General features: G+C 35.9%; 1 protein-coding gene across 4 annotated transcripts; it reads left to right on the forward strand.

Moving 5' to 3' along the window:
• The first annotated feature begins 1,214 nt into the window (after positions 1-1,214).
• On the forward strand, positions 1,215-20,343 carry tbk1 (TANK-binding kinase 1). Of its 4 annotated transcripts, none has more exons than XM_058773683.1 (21): positions 1,215-1,305; positions 2,871-2,976; positions 3,160-3,300; positions 3,583-3,712; positions 4,456-4,637; positions 4,712-4,872; positions 6,143-6,253; positions 6,324-6,503; positions 7,765-7,961; positions 10,430-10,488; positions 10,596-10,687; positions 11,050-11,151; positions 11,251-11,329; positions 12,330-12,451; positions 13,256-13,332; positions 13,408-13,447; positions 13,537-13,638; positions 15,448-15,544; positions 15,621-15,721; positions 18,770-18,841; positions 19,895-20,343. In XM_058773683.1, exons 2-21 carry the CDS (start codon positions 2,890-2,892, stop codon positions 19,944-19,946), a joined length of 2,184 nt encoding a protein of 727 aa, XP_058629666.1. In that variant the 5' UTR covers positions 1,215-1,305; positions 2,871-2,889; the 3' UTR covers positions 19,947-20,343. The 4 variants fall into 4 exon arrangements, with proteins under 4 accessions (XP_058629666.1, XP_058629669.1, XP_058629668.1 ...); XM_058773686.1 differs by having other exon boundaries at positions 13,426-13,447; XM_058773685.1 differs by having other exon boundaries at positions 11,251-11,320.
• Positions 20,344-21,735: the final 1,392 nt, after the last annotated feature.

The raw sequence follows: 21,735 nt of genomic DNA on the forward strand, positions 1-21,735 counted from the left end.
AACGCGCTTTCTGCGGACTTAGCTGTCAGGTTACGGAGCCACTATTAGAATGATGACATTACTTATAATGGTGACTCATATTACATTTGCATTATGTATTTATATGTCTTTAGATATTCATAGGAGTTCACTTCGCTTCTTCTATCGCTACATCTGGGCTAACCGAGCCTTCTCTGCGCTGAGCAGCGCCCTCTGCCGGTGTACTGAAATATCCCATACTGCACACTACAAAACCCCTGGAAATAACACGTCTGCTGCTATAATTAAAAAATAAAAAATAAAAAATAGAAAGAGAGAGAAATAAAAAATAAATATGAAACAAAAAATAACCCATACACAGTGTTGGTAATTAGTAATTAGTTACTGTAATTTAATTACCTTTCAGTTACTTCTTATGTAATTAAACTTAATACTGTGTATAGACTGTAGAACATTTATATACAATAAAACAGTGCATTTAACATAAAAAATTTAATCATGTTTTTTATGCACCCTTCTCACTTTAAATACTTTGAATTAATAAGAATATTGGTTTCACTTTAGTGTCCAATTCTCACTGTTAACTAGTTGAATATATAGCATGAATATTACTGGGATATTGGCTGTGCATTATTACTTATTAAAAATCACATATTAATGTATTATTCTGCAAGACCTTATTCTAAATCCTTAATCCTACCCCAACTACTTTACTAAGTATTAATAATAAGCAGTAATTAGGAGTATATTGAGGCAAAAGTCACAGTTTGTTGATAGTAAATAGTGAGAATTGGACTCTAATCTAAAGTGTAATAATTTATGTAGTTATTAGAAAGTAACTACATAAGTAACTGTTTCATGTCTATTGTCGAGGTTGATATAGGATTTAGAAAGTAATCAGTAATAAGCAATACTTTTTGGAGAGAGTAATTTGTACAGTAATCTAATTATACTGCTGAAGATGTAATTAGTAACTAGTAATTAATTACTTTTTTTGGAGTAACCCAACACTGTTCATAGTGTTATTTACGGTCGCACAAGGCTGTGTTCCCAATGGAACAGTAGCATACTACTTAGCGGACACAGTGTATATACTTTAATTAAAATATTACGTGAAACTTTGCACAAAACGATAAACGTTGAGGGCTATTAACATTTTACTTTCTGCGCACTAAAAAAAAAAAAAAAAAAACCATCGATACTGCAGAAGTAGTACGGGTAGTACGGGTAGTACGGTAGTGTGGTATTGCGAACACAGCCCGCGTCGTTCTGCGTCCCTCATGTGATGAAAACACGGAAAACGGAAGAGGCTTTCGTGCTCTCGGGGTGAGAAAATAAACATCAAATACGAGCTTAAAATACATCATATAATCCTCATGTCATCTAATTCTTATTCGTAATCTATTATCGCTGTGTTTACGTGATTAATCTGATGTTCGACGTACCATTGCAATGTTTTGATCGAAGTGTATTTATTTATTTATCGCATAGAAAACATAAGGCGCGCGCTCAGTGTTGGATATTCGTCGGTTTCTTCATTCATATCTCAAGATTGCGATAATTAAACCGCTTTATTCTAATTAATTAAACCGCTTTATTCTGTCGGATATTTAATGTACTTTCAGTTTCACTCGGTTCGGTGTTATAAACACCCGTACAGATGGTCTGAACCACACGATTCGCTCTCGCTTCTGCTTTTATGTCTCTTTTAAGTGATTTTATTCTATTTTCATGCGAAAATGCAGAAAGGATCACGCGCTGATGCGGGAAATTCCCGCAGATCTGTGACGTCACGGCGAAACATAAATCCCGCAGCTGATTTCACAATATCCTCATTACACGTTATCATCATATTAACTGCGATTACACTTGTGCTTTGTCAGTTTTGGTGTGAATGTCACTGTTTTTCGGGAAACCGAAAGCTAAAGCGTTACGAAACGGAACAGCTGGGCTGCCATAGTATCAGATGGTAATACTATGGTATCTGAAAATATACTATAGTACGTTATATGTGACCCTGGACCACAAAACCAGTCATAAGGGTCCATTTTTTTAAATAAGCTTTCCATAGATGTATGGTTTGTTAGGATGGGACAATATCTGGCTGAAAATCTGGAATCTGAGGGTGCAAAAAAATCTAAATATTGAGAAAATCGCCTTTAAAGTTGTCCAAATGAATTCTTAGCAATGCATATTACTAATCAAAAATGAAGTTTTGAGATATTTACGGTAGGAGATTTACAAAATATCTTCATGGAACATGATCTTTACTTAATATCCTAATGATTTTTGGCATGAAAGAAAAATGGATAATTTTGACCCGTACAATGTATTGTTGGCTATTGCTACAAATATGTGACCCTGGACCACAAAACCAGTCTTAAGTGTCAATTTTTCGAAATTGAGATTTATACATAATCTGAAAGCTGAATAAATAATCTTTCCATTGATGTATGGTTTGTTAGGATGGGACAATATCTGTCTGAAAATCTGGAATCTGAGGGTGCAAAAAAAATCTAAATATTGAGAAAATCGCCTTTAAAGTTGTTCAAATGAATTCTTAGCAATGCATATTACTAATCAAAAAAAAGTTTTGATATATTTACGGTAGGAGATTTACAAAATATCTTCATGGAACATGATCTTTACTTAATATCCTAATGATTTTTGGCATAAAAGAAAATTTGATAATTTTGACGCATATAATGTATTGTTGGCTATTGCTACAAATATACCTGAGCTGCTTATGACTGCTTTTGTGCTGCAGGGTCACATATGGTGAAGTTCTTCCGCGATGATGCTGTTGTTTGTGTATTTGATTTGTGTTTTCGGAATTTGATTGAATCCACCTGCTCCTCATGAATATGTAATGTATGCAAATGTGTTTCCAGGTGAATCTATAGAGTCATCATGCAGAGTACGGCGAACTACCTGTGGATGATGTCTGACCTGCTGGGTCAGGGAGCCACAGCCAACGTTTACCGCGGTAGACACAAGGTATCTGTGTGTTTATGTTGATATTACACTGTATATATTTAATTTGCTTTGTGTTGTAAACTACAGCTACATTGTGCTGTACAGAGGTGGCGTGAATCTTTTGAATGATTCGTTTACGTTTTACCAGTGTTTACTTATTGCGAGTGATGTAACGTGATTGAAAATCTCGCTGTGTGTCTGTAGAAAACTGGTGATCTCTATGCGGTCAAAGTGTTTAATAACCTGAGCTTCCTGCGTCCGCTGGACGTCCAGATGAGGGAGTTTGAGGTGCTGAAAAAACTCAACCACAAAAACATCGTGAAGCTCTTCGCCGTTGAGGAGGAGGTGAGACCGACGCAGTCTTGTATCGATCTCATCTTAGACATCTTATGTCAAATGCAGCTTATACACAGGAATAGTTTCTCCAAAAATGGAAATGTTCTCAATCTCAGACCATCCAAGAGTTTGTTTCTTCATCAGATTTGGAGAAAACTCTTCCCTGTTTTACTTTCACAAGTAACACCTGTAATACCTGTTTGCTCCAAACTATGAGCATCACAGGTCACTGTTTTGTGTTCTTGTCATTCAGAAATATGATGATCATTTGTTGAATGTGTTGTGTGTCAGTCGAACACGCGTCATAAGGTGTTGGTGATGGAGTACTGTCCGTGCGGAAGTCTCTACACGGTTCTCGAGGAACCGACCAACGCTTACGGACTCCCGGAAGACGAGTTCCTCATCGTTCTGCAGGATGTCGGTAAGTTCTAGATTCAGTGGAAAAAGTTCTTTAGATTTAGAGTTCCAAAACAGTGGACCAATCAGAAGAGCCTGGAGGCGGGGCTAGTGTTGCCAGCTTTTGTTTACAGTAGCAAGTTGGCATGGCAACATGGCAGAGGAGGCATTATGCAGTGCAATATTTTTATTTTTTTAAAGCCATTCCTGAACACTGCGTTTCGCATTTTTATATGTGCTATTGCGCTACAGCTTTTCTATGTAAACGCGCTAGATGGACGTCTTTCGCAGCTTCTCACACATGAGTGTCGTGTTTTTAAGATGCCGTGTCAAGTTAGAAGAATTTCAACTTTTACACGCAGTGCCGCGCAGCGGTGTCAGTTCCAAAACAGTGGACCAATCAGAAGAGCCTGGAGGCGGGGCAAGTGTTGCGAGCTTTTGTTTACAGTAGCAAGTTGACATGGCAACTGTTTTATTTGATGGCAACATGGCAGAGGAGGCATTATACAGTGCGAAATTAAAAATTTTTTGCGCTATTGTGCTACTTTTCCATTGTTTTACTACGTAAACGCGCTAGATGGACGTGTATGACTTTTTTATTTGATATGGCTAGACGAATGCGTTCTGTGCTGTGCTTTTTTTAAAAACCATTCTCGCACGTTTTTAGATGCAAATACGCGTTCTGTGTGAACGTTTCTTTGGTGAAATTCCCTTTTCGTAGCTTTATTTTTGCGAGTTTCTCAGTGCTGCTGCTGCTGTTTGTGACAGTGGCGGGAATGAATCATCTGAGAGAGTACGGGATCGTCCATCGAGATATCAAGCCTGGGAACATCATGCGTGTGATCGGAGAAGACGGACGATCCGTCTACAAACTGACCGACTTCGGAGCCGCGCGTGAGCTGGAAGACGACGAGCAGTTCGTGTCGCTTTACGGCACAGAGGAGTATCTGGTGAGCTGAGGATGATGGGAAACATGACGCCCGTGTTTCACGATCCTCGCTGATCTCTCGGTGTGTTTTTGCAGCATCCGGACATGTACGAGCGAGCCGTGCTGAGAAAAGACCACCAGAAGAAATACGGAGCCACGGTGGATCTGTGGAGCATCGGAGTCACGTTTTATCACGCCGCCACCGGCAGCCTGCCGTTCAGACCGTACGAAGGGCCGCGCAGGAACAAAGAAGTCATGTGAGTGCCATCAAGCACACTTCAGATTGACATGTTTGACTCGGTGCTGGACTATTCAAGATTTATATTAAAATTTTTAGTGAACTTAAAAACATAATAAGTAAAATCCTCTTTATTAACCATCTGGTTAAAGAAAGTTCAATTCTAAGTGAATAGAACTTCACATGAACTTCAACATGGTGTAGATGTAAAACAAATGACCCCCCACTTTTTGAATAAATATTTTACAAAATATTTTTAATATAAAATTGATATATCATAAAGCCATAAGTTATGTTCCGAATTTGAAGTTGATATTAAAAACTAAAAAAATTAAGGTTTCTGTGAGATTTTATTTAGGCGTTATACCAAAAATAGCCACCGGGTGACATCCAAATTCCATTTAATTTTTTTTCACGCAATTTCCTGTCACAAATTTATACACTTCTTCCACAGTATTACTTCTATCACAAAATCTTGGAATCTTGAGACTCGGGTCTTTCCCAACAGTATGTATTTTGTCAAGATCATAAAAAGTTTTGATTATAAAATATCATAATACGTTTTGTAATTTGACGCTTGACACTGTTCACTATAGGGTATAAAACCGGCATAGAATGCATTTTTCCATTTTAACGCGCTACTTTTTCAATGTTTTTACATATAAACACGCGCTAGACGGACGTGTATGACCATTGCTCTCGCGTCTCTTGCAGTGTCTTGCACACAAACGCTACATTTTAAAAACGCTGTGTCAAATTAAAATAATTTCAACTTTTACACGCAGCGCCGCTCATTGATGTCAGTTCCAAAACAGTGGACCAATCAGAAGAGCCCGGAGGCGGAGCAAGCGTTGCAAGACTTTGTTTACAGTAGCAAGTTGGCATGGCAACTGTTTTATTTGACAGAAACATGGTTTAATGGAAACAAAGTTTGCTAATATTTTGTTTCAAAATCACTCGATTTAAAAAATATATATTTATTAAAAACATAACATTTGATTAATGAATTAAATCAGAAAGATCGCCCAGCCCTAGTTTGGCTAGTAGGGATGTAATGAGGCACCTCATGATATACTGTATTTCAGTTTCACAAAGAAATGTGCAGCATGTTGTCTGAGAAATAATAAAAGGACATCTTTTCATTTATATTTTGTCTTAAATCTCATTTTGTTAAAAAAATGATGAGAAAATCGTATCGTGAAATCAGTACTGTAAATCATACCGCATCATGAGTTGAGTGAATCGTTACATCCATATTGTCTAGATGCTGATTGTTGTTGATCTGGCAGGTATAAGATCATCACAGAGAAGCCGTCCGGCGCGATCTCGGGCCATCAGAAGTTTGAGAACGGGAAGATCGAGTGGAGCTCAGAGATGCCGATCTCCTGCAGCCTCTCCAAGTGAGTCTGAGTCTCCAGACCGTCTGATGCCTTTAGAGACGCGTGTCTGATGTGTGTTTGTGTGTCTCAGGGGTCTTCAGAGTCTCCTCACTCCAGTGCTGGCCAACATCCTCGAAGCAGACCAGGAGAAATGCTGGGGCTTCGACCAGTTCTTCGCCGAGACCAGCGATATCTTACACCGCATCGTGGTCTATGTGTTCAGCCTGCAGCAGGCCACGCTTCACCACATCTACATACACACATACAACACGTGAGTATGCGTGCAACACACACACACACACAACTCTTCATCACACACTGCAACAATGCACTTTGTTTTATGTTTTCATTTTTATTTTGTGTTTTAATTACAGAAAAACTAGTTAGTTTACTGCATATTTGACATGTTGACAAACCCATTTCCACCACCGAATTAAAAAAAAAATAATAATAATAATTATGACTGTTTATCTCACAATTCTGACTTTTCTTTTCAGAATTAGAAGTTTGCAATTTAGTGCAGTTGCACGTTAACATCTCACATTTATGAAAGAAATCAGAATTGTGAGATAAAAAGTCGCAAATACCTTTTTAAAATTTTTATTCCATTGCAGAAACAAAAAGAATAGTGAGATGTAAATTCATAATTCAGAGGAAGAAAGTCACAATTTTAAGATAGAAACTCAGATTGAGTTTAAATCTTGCAGTTTTGTTTTACTTTTTTTTTTGCCCCTCAAATTTGAGATAAAAAGGCTTTTTTAAATTCAGTGGCGGAAAAAAGCTTCCATATCAAAGTAATTATAAATGGGAATGCAAAAATTATATTTGTTGTAGTTTTCGTTCACCATTCCGGTGTGCAATAAGCTATTTTCTGTGAACGTTTGAGTCTTCAGACTCATTAGCTGCTATGTAAATAAATAACAAATGTTAAAACTATTTGGACCATAAAACCAGTCATTAGGGTCAATTTTTTGAAATTGAGATTTATATATCACCTGAAAGCGGAATAAATAAGCTTTCCATTGATGTATGGTTTGTTGGACAATATTTGGCCGAGATTCAACTATTTCAAAATCTGGAATCTGAAAAAATAAAAATCTAAATATTGAGAAAATCACCTTTAAAGTTGTGCAAATGAAGTTCTCAGCAATGCATATTACTAATCAAAAATTAAGTTTTGGTATATTTATGGTAGGAAATTTACAAAATATCTTCATGGAACATGATCTTCACTTAATATCCTAATGATTTTTGGCATAAAAGAAAAATCAATAATTTTGACTCAAACAGTATATTTTTGGCTATTGCTACAGATATACCTGTGCTACTTATGACCCTGGAGCACAAAAGCAGTCATATTTGTGCTTCAATTGTTTGACGACTTTTGCTAGTAAAAAAAACACAGAAATGTGTCACAGGTCTTTTCGTTCTGCAGTCATCTTCATGCTAATGTAAAGATCATTTTATGTCCATTTATTCAGTTGATTTATTTGTTTGTAATCTGTGTCGTGCAATATTTCCTCTCCGTCCAGGGCGAATCTCTTTCAGGAGCTGCTCTTCAGACGGACCAACATAATGCCGTCCCATCAGGACTTTCTGTACGAGGGCCGACGTCTCATCCTCGACCCCAACCGGCAGGCTCAGATCTTCCCCAAGACCTCCAGAGAGAATCCCATCATGCTGCTGAGCAGAGACCCCGTCAACACCGTCGGCCTGCTGTTTGAGGACCGTGAGTCTGACGATGCCCACAGTAATGCCATGTTCGCTAATAACTAGGGATGTAACAATATCAAAATATCACAAAACGATACTATCGCGATATGAAGTCCACGATACGATATTTATTGCGATTATTTTAAAAGGAAAAAAAAAAAGACAAATTAAAAATTGGGAAAAAATTACAATTTTTACATTTTAAAGTTAAATTATTCAATCTAGTGCACTATGAGAGTTCAAAATTAAGAGCTCCAACCCATGTTCTTAACTAAGAAAACTTAAGTGTGTATATATATATATATATATATATATACACACACACACACACACAACTCTTCATCACACACTGCAACAATGCACTTTGTTTTATGTTTTCATTTTTATTTTGTGTTTTAATTACAGAAAAACTAGTTAGTTTACTGCATATTTGACATGTTGACAAACCCATTTCCACCACCGAATTAAAAAAAAAATAATAATAATAATTATGACTGTTTATCTCACAATTCGGACTTTTCTTCTCAGAATTAGAAGTTTGCAATTTAGTGCAGTTGCACGTTAACATCTCACATTTATGAAAGAAATCAGAATTGTGAGATAAAAAGTCGTAAATACCTTTTTAAAATTTTTATTCCATTGCAGAAACAAAAGAATAGTGAGATGTAAATTCATAATTCAGAGGAAGAAAGTCACAATTTTAAGATAGAAACTCAGATTGAGTTTAAATCTTGCAGTTTTGTTTTACTTTTTTTTTTGCCCCTCAAATTTGAGATAAAAAGGCTTTTTTAAATTCAGTGGCGGAAAAAAGCTTCCATATCAAAGTAATTATAAATGGGAATGCAAAAATTATATTTGTTGTAGTTTTCGTTCACCATTCCGGTGTGCAATAAGCTATTTTCTGTGAACGTTTGAGTCTTCAGACTCATTAGCTGCTATGTAAATAAATAACAAATGTTAAAACTATTTGGACCATAAAACCAGTCATTAGGGTCAATTTTTTGAAATTGAGATTTATATATCACCTGAAAGCGGAATAAATAAGCTTTCCATTGATGTATGGTTTGTTGGACAATATTTGGCCGAGATTCAACTATTTCAAAATCTGGAATCTGAAAAAATAAAAATCTAAATATTGAGAAAATCACCTTTAAAGTTGTGCAAATGAAGTTCTCAGCAATGCATATTACTAATCAAAAATTAAGTTTTGGTATATTTATGGTAGGAAATTTACAAAATATCTTCATGGAACATGATCTTCACTTAATATCCTAATGATTTTTGGCATAAAAGAAAAATCAATAATTTTGACTCAAACAGTATATTTTTGGCTATTGCTACAGATATACCTGTGCTACTTATGACCCTGGAGCACAAAAGCAGTCATATTTGTGCTTCAATTGTTTGACGACTTTTGCTAGTAAAAAAAACACAGAAATGTGTCACAGGTCTTTTCGTTCTGCAGTCATCTTCATGCTAATGTAAAGATCATTTTATGTCCATTTATTCAGTTGATTTATTTGTTTGTAATCTGTGTCGTGCAATATTTCCTCTCCGTCCAGGGCGAATCTCTTTCAGGAGCTGCTCTTCAGACGGACCAACATAATGCCGTCCCATCAGGACTTTCTGTACGAGGGCCGACGTCTCATCCTCGACCCCAACCGGCAGGCTCAGATCTTCCCCAAGACCTCCAGAGAGAATCCCATCATGCTGCTGAGCAGAGACCCTGTCAACACCGTCGGCCTGCTGTTTGAGGACCGTGAGTCTGACGATGCCCACAGTAATGCCATGTTCGCTAATAACTAGGGATGTAACAATATCAAAATATCACAAAACGATACTATCGCGATATGAAGTCCACGATACGATATTTATTGCGATTATTTTAAAAGGAAAAAAAGACAAATTAAAAATTGGGAAAAATTAAAATTTTTACATTTTAAAGTTAAATTATTCAATCTAGTGCACTATGAGAGTTCAAAATTAAGAGCTCCAACCCATGTTCTTAACTAAGAAAACTTAAGTGTATATATATATATACACACACACACATATATATATATATGTATATGTGTGTGTGTGTATAATAAATATATATATATACACACACACACACACATATGCACACACACACACATATATATATATATATACACACACACACACACACACACACACACACATATATATATATATATATATATATACACACACACACACACACACACACATATATATATATACACACACACACACACACACACACACACATATATATATATACACACACACACACACACACACACACACACACACATACATACATACATATTTGTACTTGTATATAATTATTTGCTATTCCATCTCCCAAAGTCCCATCTGGTGCTGTGTGTTCAGCTTCTCCAGAATAGGTCCCTAAAATCTGGAATAGACTACAGCATTCTTATTCTGTAATTAAATCCTTTTGATGGCCTGTGTTTGCAGCCAGCCCTCCTAAAGTACAGCCGCGCTACGATCTGGATCTGGACGCCAGCTACGCCAAGGTAAGAAACGATTTAGTGAAATCAGATGCACAGTGCTGAGTCTCTGTATCTGAGTTTGGTCAGAAATATTGTTTATTTTAATCACTGCTGGTTGTGTTTGTTTCAAGACGTTCGCAGGTGATGTTGGGTATCTGTGGAAGACGTCCGATTCTTTGCTTCTGTACCAGGAGCTGGTGAGGAAAGGCGTCCGAGGCCTGATGTGAGTTCATGAATCAAACGAATCAAAGCGACTCGCGCTGATGAAGCGAACTGAATTGATTCACTGTTGTCTTCTGTAGAGCTGCTGCACAACAGAAACTGACAACATTAACACTGTTATTGAACTGAATCATTCTGAATAATGACTATTGTCTTCTTTAGAGCTGCTTTACAGCTGAAATTCATTTCATTAGTGAAGAATTTGCAGCATTAACTGAACTGATTGAACTGAATCATTCTGAAAAATGACTCTATTGTCTTCTGTACAGCTGCTTTACAGCTTTTTTGCAGCCTTATCACTGTTATTTTCCTGTTTATTTGTGTGAAGCTGTCTGTAAGCGCTATATGAACGTTGTGTTTCAGCGAGCTGATCAGAGACGAGTACAGTGAGACGGCACACAAGAAGACGGAGGTGATTCACATGTGTAACTACTGCAGCCAGACGCTGGAGCGAATCGAGCAGCTGTGAGTGACGCGTGATTCAGACGGAGCTCTGAGCGAGATCTCGCCAGATCTTCATCTTCCCTGTGTGTGTGTGTGTGTGTGTGTGTGTGTGTGTTTCAGGTGTGAGGTTCTGATGCAGGGAAACCTCCTGTCGGCGGAGTACGATGAGATCCGGGACACGAGGAAGAAGGTGATGCGGGTGAGATGCTGATGATTCTCAATGTCTGCGCCGGTTGCATGAAAGACCTTAAGCTAAGAAATCCCTTAGTTGTAAAGTTAAGGGAACCCTTAGTGAAACTTGGCTTGCAAGAAAAAAAACCTAAGGGTCAACTTAAGGAACCTTAAAGGGATAGTTCACCCAAAAATTAAAATTTTGTCATTAATTACTCACCCTCGTGTCGTTCCAAACCTGTAAGATCTTCGGAACACAAATTAAGATATTTTGATTTAAGATGAACGAAGGTCTTACGGGTTTTGAACGACATGAGGGTGAGTAATTAATGACAAAATTTTAATTTTTGGGTGAACTATCCTTTAAGGCTGCCACAGTGTTGCCAAGTCTGCGTCTTGCACAGATATATTTGTAGCAATAGCCAAAAATACATTGTACGGGTCAAAATGATCGATTTTTCTTTTATGCCAAAAATCATTAGGATATTAAGTAAAGATCATGTTCCATGAAGATATTTTGTAAATTTCCTACTGTAAATATATCAAAGCTTAATTTTTGATTAGTAATATGCATTGCTGAGAACTTCATTTGAACAACTTTAAAGGTGATTTTCTCAATATTTAGATTTTTTTGCTCCCTCAGATTCCAGATTTTCAAATAGTTGTATCTCAGACAAATATTGTCCGATCATAACAAACAGCTTTCAGATGATGTATAAATAAAAAAATTCACCCTTGTGACTGGTTTTGTGGCCCAGGGTCACATATATATTAGTACAACTGTGGTTTTTCCGTTATGTTCTGTTTATTGAGAGATGTAGTAACTATAGCAACCGCGGCACCCATTGACGTATGTTGCCAGAAACTACAGTGAAACACTTAGTATGAATACTTATGTGACAGTTAAGAACTTTGTTGCAACACTCTTAATGAAATGTTTTCCCCTCAGGGATACCCTGAAGTCAAAATACTGAAAAAAACGTGAGCTCTTCATGAAAGCGTGTTCATCTTGTCTGCTCTGTGTGCAGCTCTCCAGCTCTCTGGGCTCCATGGAGCAAACGCTACAGGACATCAGCAGCATGTTCCTGCCGGGAGGAAGTCTGACCGACACGTGGACGCAGCAAGTGGGAACGCACCCGGAGGACAGGAAGTGAGTGTCACTGCTTCAGCGTTCATTACACTGGAGAACAAAACAATGCATTTCCTCAAAACAAACGGGGAAAACGCTATTCATAACTATGCAAAAAATCAGGTTCTTCCTCATTACATTTGTCTTGTTTTCCAGTACAAATATCTAAACATCCTTAAATTACATTTAAATGTATTCATTTAGCAGACGCTTTTATCCAAAGTGACTTAGAAAAAAAACACATTTTCATTACTTGAAACAAAATCAACTTTAGGTGAAGGAAAATAAAATCAGGATAAATGTACCGGAGAAGCAAAGTGACTGAATAAAATATCAAAATTAAGCTAAAAAAAAAAAGAGTAAAAATTAATTTGGATAAATCTGTCAGAAAACAACACTTAATATTTTAAGTCATTTTGCTAATCCAGTAAATGTGATTTAAGAATGTTTAGATATTTGTACTGGAGAACAAGACAAAAAATATTGTTATTTTAGTATAATTGCGATTATTATTATAGTATTTGTTAATTTTTTTTTTTTTTTGTGTGTGTGTGTTGTGTGTTCAGTTTTAGCTTTATTTATTTTAAGACCATCAAATTAAACTAAATGAAAATGAAAAAACTAAAATAAAATAAGTTAAAAATTTTATATTTTATTTTATTTCAGCTAACATTTATTTTGTTTCAAGTAATGGAAAATATTTTTTTTTATGGTTTCAGTTTTAGTTGACTATAATAGCCCTGACAAAAATACAGAAGAAGAACATTATGTTTTGCAGTGAACTTGAGTTTCTGGTTGCTGACCGTGTTTCTGTCTCTCGTCTAGTGTTGAGAAGATCAAGGTGCTGCTGGATGCCATCAGCAGCATCTACCAGCAGTTCAAGAAGGACAAGGCCGAGAGACGTGAGTCTGAGAGCTCCTGAGATCTCATTAGCGCTTGTTTGCTTTTTATGTGTTTGACGTGTCTTATCTCCTCAGGTTTGCCTTATAATGAAGAACAAATCCACAAGTTTGACAAGTGAGTATCGTGTGTGTTCGCTGTAGCTGAAGAACTGAATGCATGTGACGTGTGAGTCATGATGACACGAATCGCTCTGCTTTCTGCAGGCAAAAGCTGGTTCTTCACGCCACCAAAGCGCGGGCGCTCTTCACAGACGAGTGCGCCATGAAATATCGCCTCTTCATCTCCAAGAGCGAGGAGTGGATGAAGTAAGAGGCTCTCGTTCAGCAGTCTAGAGCTCACTGAAGCTCACCTGTGATCCAAACAGTCCAGCTAGAAATGATTATAACAGCTATAAATGTTATTATTAGTGCTGTTAAATGATTAATCGCGATTAATCACATCCAAAATAAAAGTTTTTGTTTACATAATATGTGACCCTGGACCACAAAACCAGTCATAAGTGTCAATTTTGGAATAAATAAGAATAAATAAGATTTCCATTGATGTATGGTTTGTTATGATCGGACAATATTTGGCTGAGATGCAACTATTTGAAAATCTGGAATCTGAGGGAGCAAAAAAATCTAAATATTGAGAAAATCGCCTTTAAAGTTGTCCAAATGAAGTTCTTAGCAATGCATATTACTAATCAAAAATTAAGTTTTGATACATTTATGGTAGTAAATTGACAAAATATCTTCATGGAACATGATCTTTACTTAATATCCTAATGATTTTTGGCATAAAAGAAAAATCTATAATTTTGACCCATACAATGTATTGTTGGCTATTGCTGCAAATATACCCCAGCGACTTAAGACTGGTTTTGTGCTCCAGGGCCACATATAAGAGTGTGTATGCTGTGTATATTTATTATGTATATATAAATACAAACACATGCATGTATATATTTAAGAAAAATGTGTTTATATATTAAATATATTTATTTATAATATAAAATATAAGAATATGAATATATAAATATAAATGAATATATAAATGTAAATATTTTCAAAATATATACTGTATGAGTGTGTATTTATTTTTATATATATATATATATATATATATATATATATATATATATATATATATATATATATATATATATATATATACATACATACATAATAAATATACACAGTACACATACATAATGTAAACAAAAGTTTATTTTGGATGCAATTAGTCGCTATTAATCGCTTGACAGCACTAATTATTATTCAATCATGGATCGATTTACTCATCGTTGTTTTTCATTATATTGTTGTTTCAAGCTGCTTGAGTTCATGTGTTCAGACACGTTCACACTGAAAAGACAACGATAACTATATGTGACCCTGGACCACAAATCCAGTCTTAAGTGTCAATTTTTCGAAATTGAGATTTATACATCATCTGAAAGCTGAATAAATAAGCTTTCCATTGATGTATGGTTTGTTATGATCGGACAATATTTGGCTGAGATACAACTATTTGAAAATCTGAGGGTGCAAAAAAATCTAAATATTGAGAAAATCACCTTTAAAGTTGTCCAAATGAATTCTTAGCAATGCATATTACTAATCAAAAATTAAGTTTTGATATATTTAGAGTGGTAAATTTACAAAATATCTTCATGGAACATGATCTTTACTTAATAACCTAATGATTTTTGGCATAAAAGAAAAATCGATAATTTTGACCCATACAGTGTATTGTTGGCTATTGCTACAAATATACCCCAGCGACTTAAGACTGCTTCTGTGCTCCAGGGTCACATAGTAGCACAGTGCTCATTCAATAAATGTATAGTTGTGGTGTGAACTCACTGTTCTTACAGTATTTGAACGATTATTAAAACTTTAACATTATAGTCTTTGTCATTAGTGTGAACGGGCCTTTACGGTGATTTTACCACAGGTAAGCAACCGCAGTAAAATCCCTGTCACATGACCTCTCGTACGCCACTGTATTCTGTGCGCGAGCGCAGTGTCAATGGCTCTTCTGCTGTGTTGCCATGGAAACTGTGTCCGAGATGTTCTGGAGATCCGACAGACACACGCAGTGACTGATGCATGAACGTCTCCTTACAGGAAGTTCCATCACGTGCGGAAGCACCTCCTGTCTCTGACTGGTCAGTTCAGCAGCATGGAACAGGAAGTGACCCTCCTCATGCAGCGTGTGTATAAAGTGAGTAAACAGGAAGTGCTGTGTGTTTAGCTGCGCTGTAACGGCACGCAGACGCTAACGGCTCTCATGTGTGCAGCTGCTGGAGCTGTTACCGCAGAAGATGGTGCCCATGACGTCCGGAGGAATCAAACCGCAGGCGTACCTCAGTCCCAACACACTGGTGGAGATGACGCTGGGGTGAGAGATGAGCACATGTCCAGATCAGACGGATCATTACAGACTAAAAGCATCATCCCAGCTAACAATTTTTGGTTCCCAAGAATGTTCCCCGTTGGTTAGCCAGGAAGGTTTTCTTAACGTAAATAGAACGTTCCGTTTTCAAATCTCTCTGATATCACAATATTTACTCTCGTATAAATATATTAATCATAAGTAATTATTCAGTAAAGAAATCAATAAATGAATGTTAGTCAGTAAGTAAAACAAAATCATTAATTTTTTTAATTCCGTGGAAGACTGTAAAGAAACATACAAACAAACCCAATGTTTATAATATGATTTTCAGAGTACGCTTAACCTTGACTTAATTTAATTTATAAAATTGGAATTATATTATCATTATAATGTGATTTGACTGCTTTAACTTTATTAAAAGCTTATTTCAGACATGAAATTCTGCGAAAATAGTTTGTTTATGATTTTAAAAAATACACATTTTGGCATTAGTATAATCAGAAACATCTGAATCTAAATTTTTAATTAGTTTATATGGTTATGACAACTAAGAATAACCTGCAGGGAACGTTCTGGGAAGGTTCTTTTTGGGTTATTAATAAAAGAACCAATAGGGAATACTGGTAGAACGTTCTTATTTGGTTCCCAAAAAATAACCATATGGGAACGTTAGGGGAACGTTCTGTGTTTGTTGGGATAACAGTAGATCAACCTACCAAGAGTTAGTTTTAGGGCTGTCGATTTATTTCCTTAATTTGGTGTGATTAATTGTTGAAACGCAGCCTGTCCGTCATCTTACAGTGATGCAGTTGCTGATGAACATGATAGAATGCAGTTATATGAGCCTGAAATTCAAGATATGAGGGCAAAAAATGCCATTCTTATATTTATATATGATATGATATAGTGCTGTTTTTCCCCAACATCTGCACCATTGCAAATGTGATTTGTTACAACAGTTCAATAAATAAGAATTATTATTGTATTACATTTTAGACACAGTAGAGTGCATTAGTGCCGCCCCTTTTTTCAACGCAGTTGGCTCCAGAAGTATTTTTTCCGTAAGCCATGAACCGACCGTCTACGAGGAGAATCCCAACATTACACATTTTTATTTGAAACCACTGATTAACAACCCAAGAGCTCTCCGTAGGTCTGTCCTTTAATCGTTTATAAGTTATCATTAAAATCACTTTCAATATCATCAAAATCAAATCAATTTACTTCTGGAGCCGACTGTTGTGCTCACGAAGCGGTGTTTTGTTGCTGAATGAATCTGCGGTTTTTAATGAATTGAGTGAGCCAGTGATTCAGTGACTCATTCATAAAGACAGTCACTTGATTCGTTTCTGAATGAATCAGTGGTTTTTAATGAATCGAGTGAGTCAGTGATTCAGTGACTCATTCATAAAGACAGTCACTTGATTCGTTTCTGAATGAATCAGTGGTTTTTAATTAATCGAGTGAGCCAGTGATTCAGTGACTCATTCATAAAGACAGTCACTTGATTTGTTTTGAATGAATCAGTGGTTTTTAATGAATCGAGTGAGCCAGTGATTCAGTGACTCATTCATAAAGACAGTCACTTGATTTGTTTTGAATGAATCAGTGGTTTTAATGAATTGAGTGAGCCAGTGATTCAGTGACTCATTCATAAGGACAGTCACTTGATTTGTTTCTGAATGAATCTGCGGTTTTTAATGAATTGAGTGAGCCAGTGATTCAGTGACTCATTTATAAAGACAGTCACTTGATTCGTTTCTGAATGAATCAGTGGTTTTAATGAATCGAGTGAGCCAGTGATTCAGTGACTCATTTATAAAGACAGTCACTTGATTTGTTTTGAATGAATCAGTGGTTTTAATGAATTGAGTGAGCCAGTGATTCAGTGACTCATTTATAAAGACAGTCACTTGATTTGTTTCTGAATGAATCTGGTTTTAATGAATCGAGTGAGCCAGTGATTCAGTGACTCATTCATAAAGACAGTCACTTGATTCGCTTTCTGAATGAATCTGCGGTTTTTAATGAATCGAGTGAGCCAGTGATTCAGTGACTCATTCATAAAGACAGTCACTTGATTCGTTTCTGAATGAATCTGCGGTTTTTAATGAATCGAGTGAGCCAGTGATTCAGTGACTCATTCATAAAGACAGTCACTTGATTGGTTTCTGAATGAATCAGTGGTTTTTAATGAATCCAGTGAGTCAGTAATTCAGTGACTCATTCATAAAGACAGTCACTTGATTAGTTTCTGAATGAATCAGTGGTTTTAATGAATCCAGTGAGTCAGTAATTCAGTGACTCATTCATAAAGACAGTCACTTGATTGGTTTCTGAATGAATCAGTGGTTTTTAATGAATCGAGTGAGCCAGTGATTCAGTGACTCATTCATAAAGACAGTCACTTGATTAGTTTCTGAATGAATTAGCCGTTTGAGTGAATCACTCATTAAGGCAGTGATTTGTTGCCACCTACTGGTGCATTTACTTTCATATTTAGAGTATAATTTCATTGTTTTTAAAAATGCATTTCAGTATGCTTTAAAAAAACACTACTCATTTTATTATTATCATTATTCATGCAATGTGTTCAATCTAAATATTTATTTCTAAAGCTACTTTTTTGTTAAGTTGATTGATGTGTAATCAATCCACAATTAATTGGATTAATTAAGCGTCATGTAATTAACTAGATTTGAATATTTTAATCACTTGACAGCCCTAGTTATTTTATTTTAGAAATTAGCGTAGAGTCGTAAACATTCAGAGCCGATGATAATCAGGTATGTAATCTAACAACAGGTCAAAGTCAAAGTCAACTTTATTGTCATTTTCTGGCACATTGCTTGGCAATGGTTAAAAACGAAACATAGTTCCTTCAGGGAACAACGGTGTCACATATATAAAATACTACAACAAAAATAAGCATAAACCCAAAAAAAATAAAAAATAGTACAACAATGAGGAAATTAAAAAAAATATATATATGCAGAATGGGTTAAGTTATCCAGTGAAAATGCATCATAAACACATAATTCTGCTTAACAGGATGAAGAAGCTGAAGGAGGAAATGGAAGGAGTCGTGAAGGAGCTGGCGGAGAACAACCTGTTCCTGGAGAGGTGAACCTTTACATTTACTTGGACTTCTATTGCGCTTTATACAATACAGACACAGGAAAATAACAGTGTTAATGTTACAAAATTCATCAAATGTGACCCTGGGCCACAAAACTAGTCTTAAGTGTTAATTTTTCGAAATTGAGATTTATACAATATCTAAATAATCTTTCCATTGATGTATGGTTTGTTAGGATCTGACAATATTTGGCTGAGATACAACTATTTGAAAATCTGGAATCTGAGGGTGCAAAAAAATCTAAATATTGAGAAAATCGCCTTTAAAGTTGTTCAAATGAAGTTCTTAGCAATGCATATTACTAATCAAAAACGATGTTTTGATATATTTACAGTAGTAAATTTACAAAATATCTTCATGGAATATGATCTTTACTTAATATCCTAATGATTTTTGGCATAAAAGAAAAATCTATAATTTTGACCCATACAGTGTATTTTTGGCTATTGCTGCAAATATACCCCAGCGACTTAAGACTGGTTTTGTGCTCCAGGGTCACAAATATAAAACAAATTAAATTTCAGCTCTACAAAGGACGGTAGAGTCATTATTCAGATCAATTCAGTTCAAAAACAGTAGTAATTTGGGGTTTTGTAATATATAGTGATGATGATCGTAATATTTAAAAATGAAAAATCATTATTGTGTTAATTAGGGGTGTCACAATATATGGCAAATTACCATGATGATGAATCATAAAATGAAAACTACACAGTGCTAAACTCTCACATGTAATTTGTTTCATTCATACTCGCCGCTAGGGGGCGCTCTCGCACAGAAGCTCCACAAGAGAGACTCATAGGAGTAATAAAACAAATGACTTTCCAGGAAATCCCTTATATGGACAAAGGCATCCATTATAGCTGTATATGTTTGGCTTAACACACTATTGCGACAGTATATGGTTTATTTGTGTTCTTCAAGCCATCTCGGGTGTTTTTTAAAAGGACAATGTATATTTATAATGCAATAGCCATGATGATGGTGTGATATTGTGACAGTCCAAGTATTAATGATGCAAAAATCTTGTGTTTCAGGTTCGGGACGCTGACGGTGGACAGCGGCATCAGGGCCGTGGATCGAATGTGACGCGCTCGTCTCTCTCGGATCATCACAGCACAAATGACGCGCTCTGTTAGTTGTACATATGAATAGAATGTAAATAATACATATGTCTTAAACTTTACTTTATGCCATTATTTTAATCTTGCGTTGATTCTCTGAATGTCAGCATCAAACTAGAGTTGCTCTTAACCCCGAATAAGTGATTTTGATTTCTGTTCTCGCCATGAAAAGACGTATATTCGTCATTATGATCTGTATTGTGCAGTTAGTAAACGCTCCTGCTCGTGTTGGTGAACGTTACTGAAGGACTCTGACGTTTCATTAAAGCAGGAGTGTTTTCCTTCAGTGTAAATGAAAGCACTATTTATAGACTTTAATGTTTCTGTAAATGAGTAAAAAGAACGGCTGAGTTCTGATAAAACCTCTGTGTTTCTAATTTCTCACACCTTCACACATTACCTGTACCCATAATGCTTTGCTTCGGTTCACAGATTTCCTCGTATAGTTCTGCGTGACCAAACAGACACCGTGAACCCGTACGATTGACAGCTCGCGATGTCACGCCTGACCGTTTTAATTGGTTATATCACACGTGTTGGGAATTTTTTTTGCTTAGACACCATATGCAGCTGCTCTGGAAGCACGTGAAACACTGACACCAGGGGTCAAAGGTCAGCTGAAAATGTGGTTTCATGTGTGTAAGCTGCATTAGAAAGCATCGCCTTCCTCTCTGCATCTCTGATGATACAGTTATCAGTCGCCATGGCAACAGACACAAAAGCACAATCTCCTCTCAGCCGCTGTTGCCATGGCAACACTCAGACAACAGCATCAGCCTGACAAACATCCACCAACAGACGTGTAAAACGTGACGCTCATTTACATTCATATTCGCCGACGTCAGAACGGATAAATCATCTCTCAGTTAATCTACAGTCACCAGCCACCAGAGAGCGTGCATCCTAATGTCCTCATAATGATAGGAAACATCATATCTACACACATCTATGGTGAACATGCTGTTCTACATTGGGGAGCAGGCGATGACAAACGCTTAATAAACATGCTAAATAATGTATTAATGATCATGCATAGTGTGTACAAGTGTTACCCTTAATATAGTAATAGTAATGTGTAGCAGAACGGACTAGATAATTAACTAAACATCATTATATTGAACATTAACTGAACCAGAGAGCTCTCAACGGCTTTGAACTGGCTCAATATTAACACAATCAGTGAGCAGCCATAATAATGTAGAAATTAATATTGTACTGATGAAATTGTGAGGAATGATAGAATCTCCTACTATAGCAATCGATCACAAAGAGCTTAATGAGAGAGAACTTAAAGGAAGACGAGTAACCTGGACTTAATAATAGTAATAATAATAATAATTATTATTATTATATGAAGTCATGTTTTTATTACACATTTTTTGCAGTTACTCAGCGTGTTTCTAAGCTATTATAGTAATTAAATAATTACATTTACATTTTTTTTAATTGTTAAATATAATACAATAATAATTTATATATATATAAATAGGGATAGATCCATTTCCGAAGGCATAAACATAAAATTGCATTTGAAGTTTGTGAATATGATAACATAAAGTTAGAAAATGTAAAAAAAAAAAAAAATTGTTAAATACTGGTTTATTTATTTGTGTTTATATTCTTATATTTATTGGTTTTATTTTTGTAATGTGTTTTAAAGTCATAATTTTATTGCAATATATTTCTGTTTGTGTGTGTGTGTGTGTGTATTATATATTTGTGTGTATATATATATATATATATATATATAAAAC

The sequence above is a fragment of the Onychostoma macrolepis genome, chromosome 04, assembly GCF_012432095.1.
Source record: "Onychostoma macrolepis isolate SWU-2019 chromosome 04, ASM1243209v1, whole genome shotgun sequence".
Taxonomy (NCBI): Eukaryota; Metazoa; Chordata; class Actinopteri; order Cypriniformes; family Cyprinidae; genus Onychostoma; species Onychostoma macrolepis.

Excerpts from the sequence above, each read along its gene's own strand:
- tbk1 (XM_058773683.1), top strand. The coding sequence starts at position 2,890 with ATGCAGAGTACGGCGAACTACCTGTGGATGATGTCTGACCTGCTGGGT. Across the intron at positions 3,713-4,455 it reads CATCGTTCTGCAGGATGTCG|TGGCGGGAATGAATCATCTG; the intron begins GTAAGTTCTAGA and ends TGTTTGTGACAG. Across the intron at positions 13,333-13,407 it reads GAAGGACAAGGCCGAGAGAC|GTTTGCCTTATAATGAAGAA; the intron begins GTGAGTCTGAGA and ends TTATCTCCTCAG.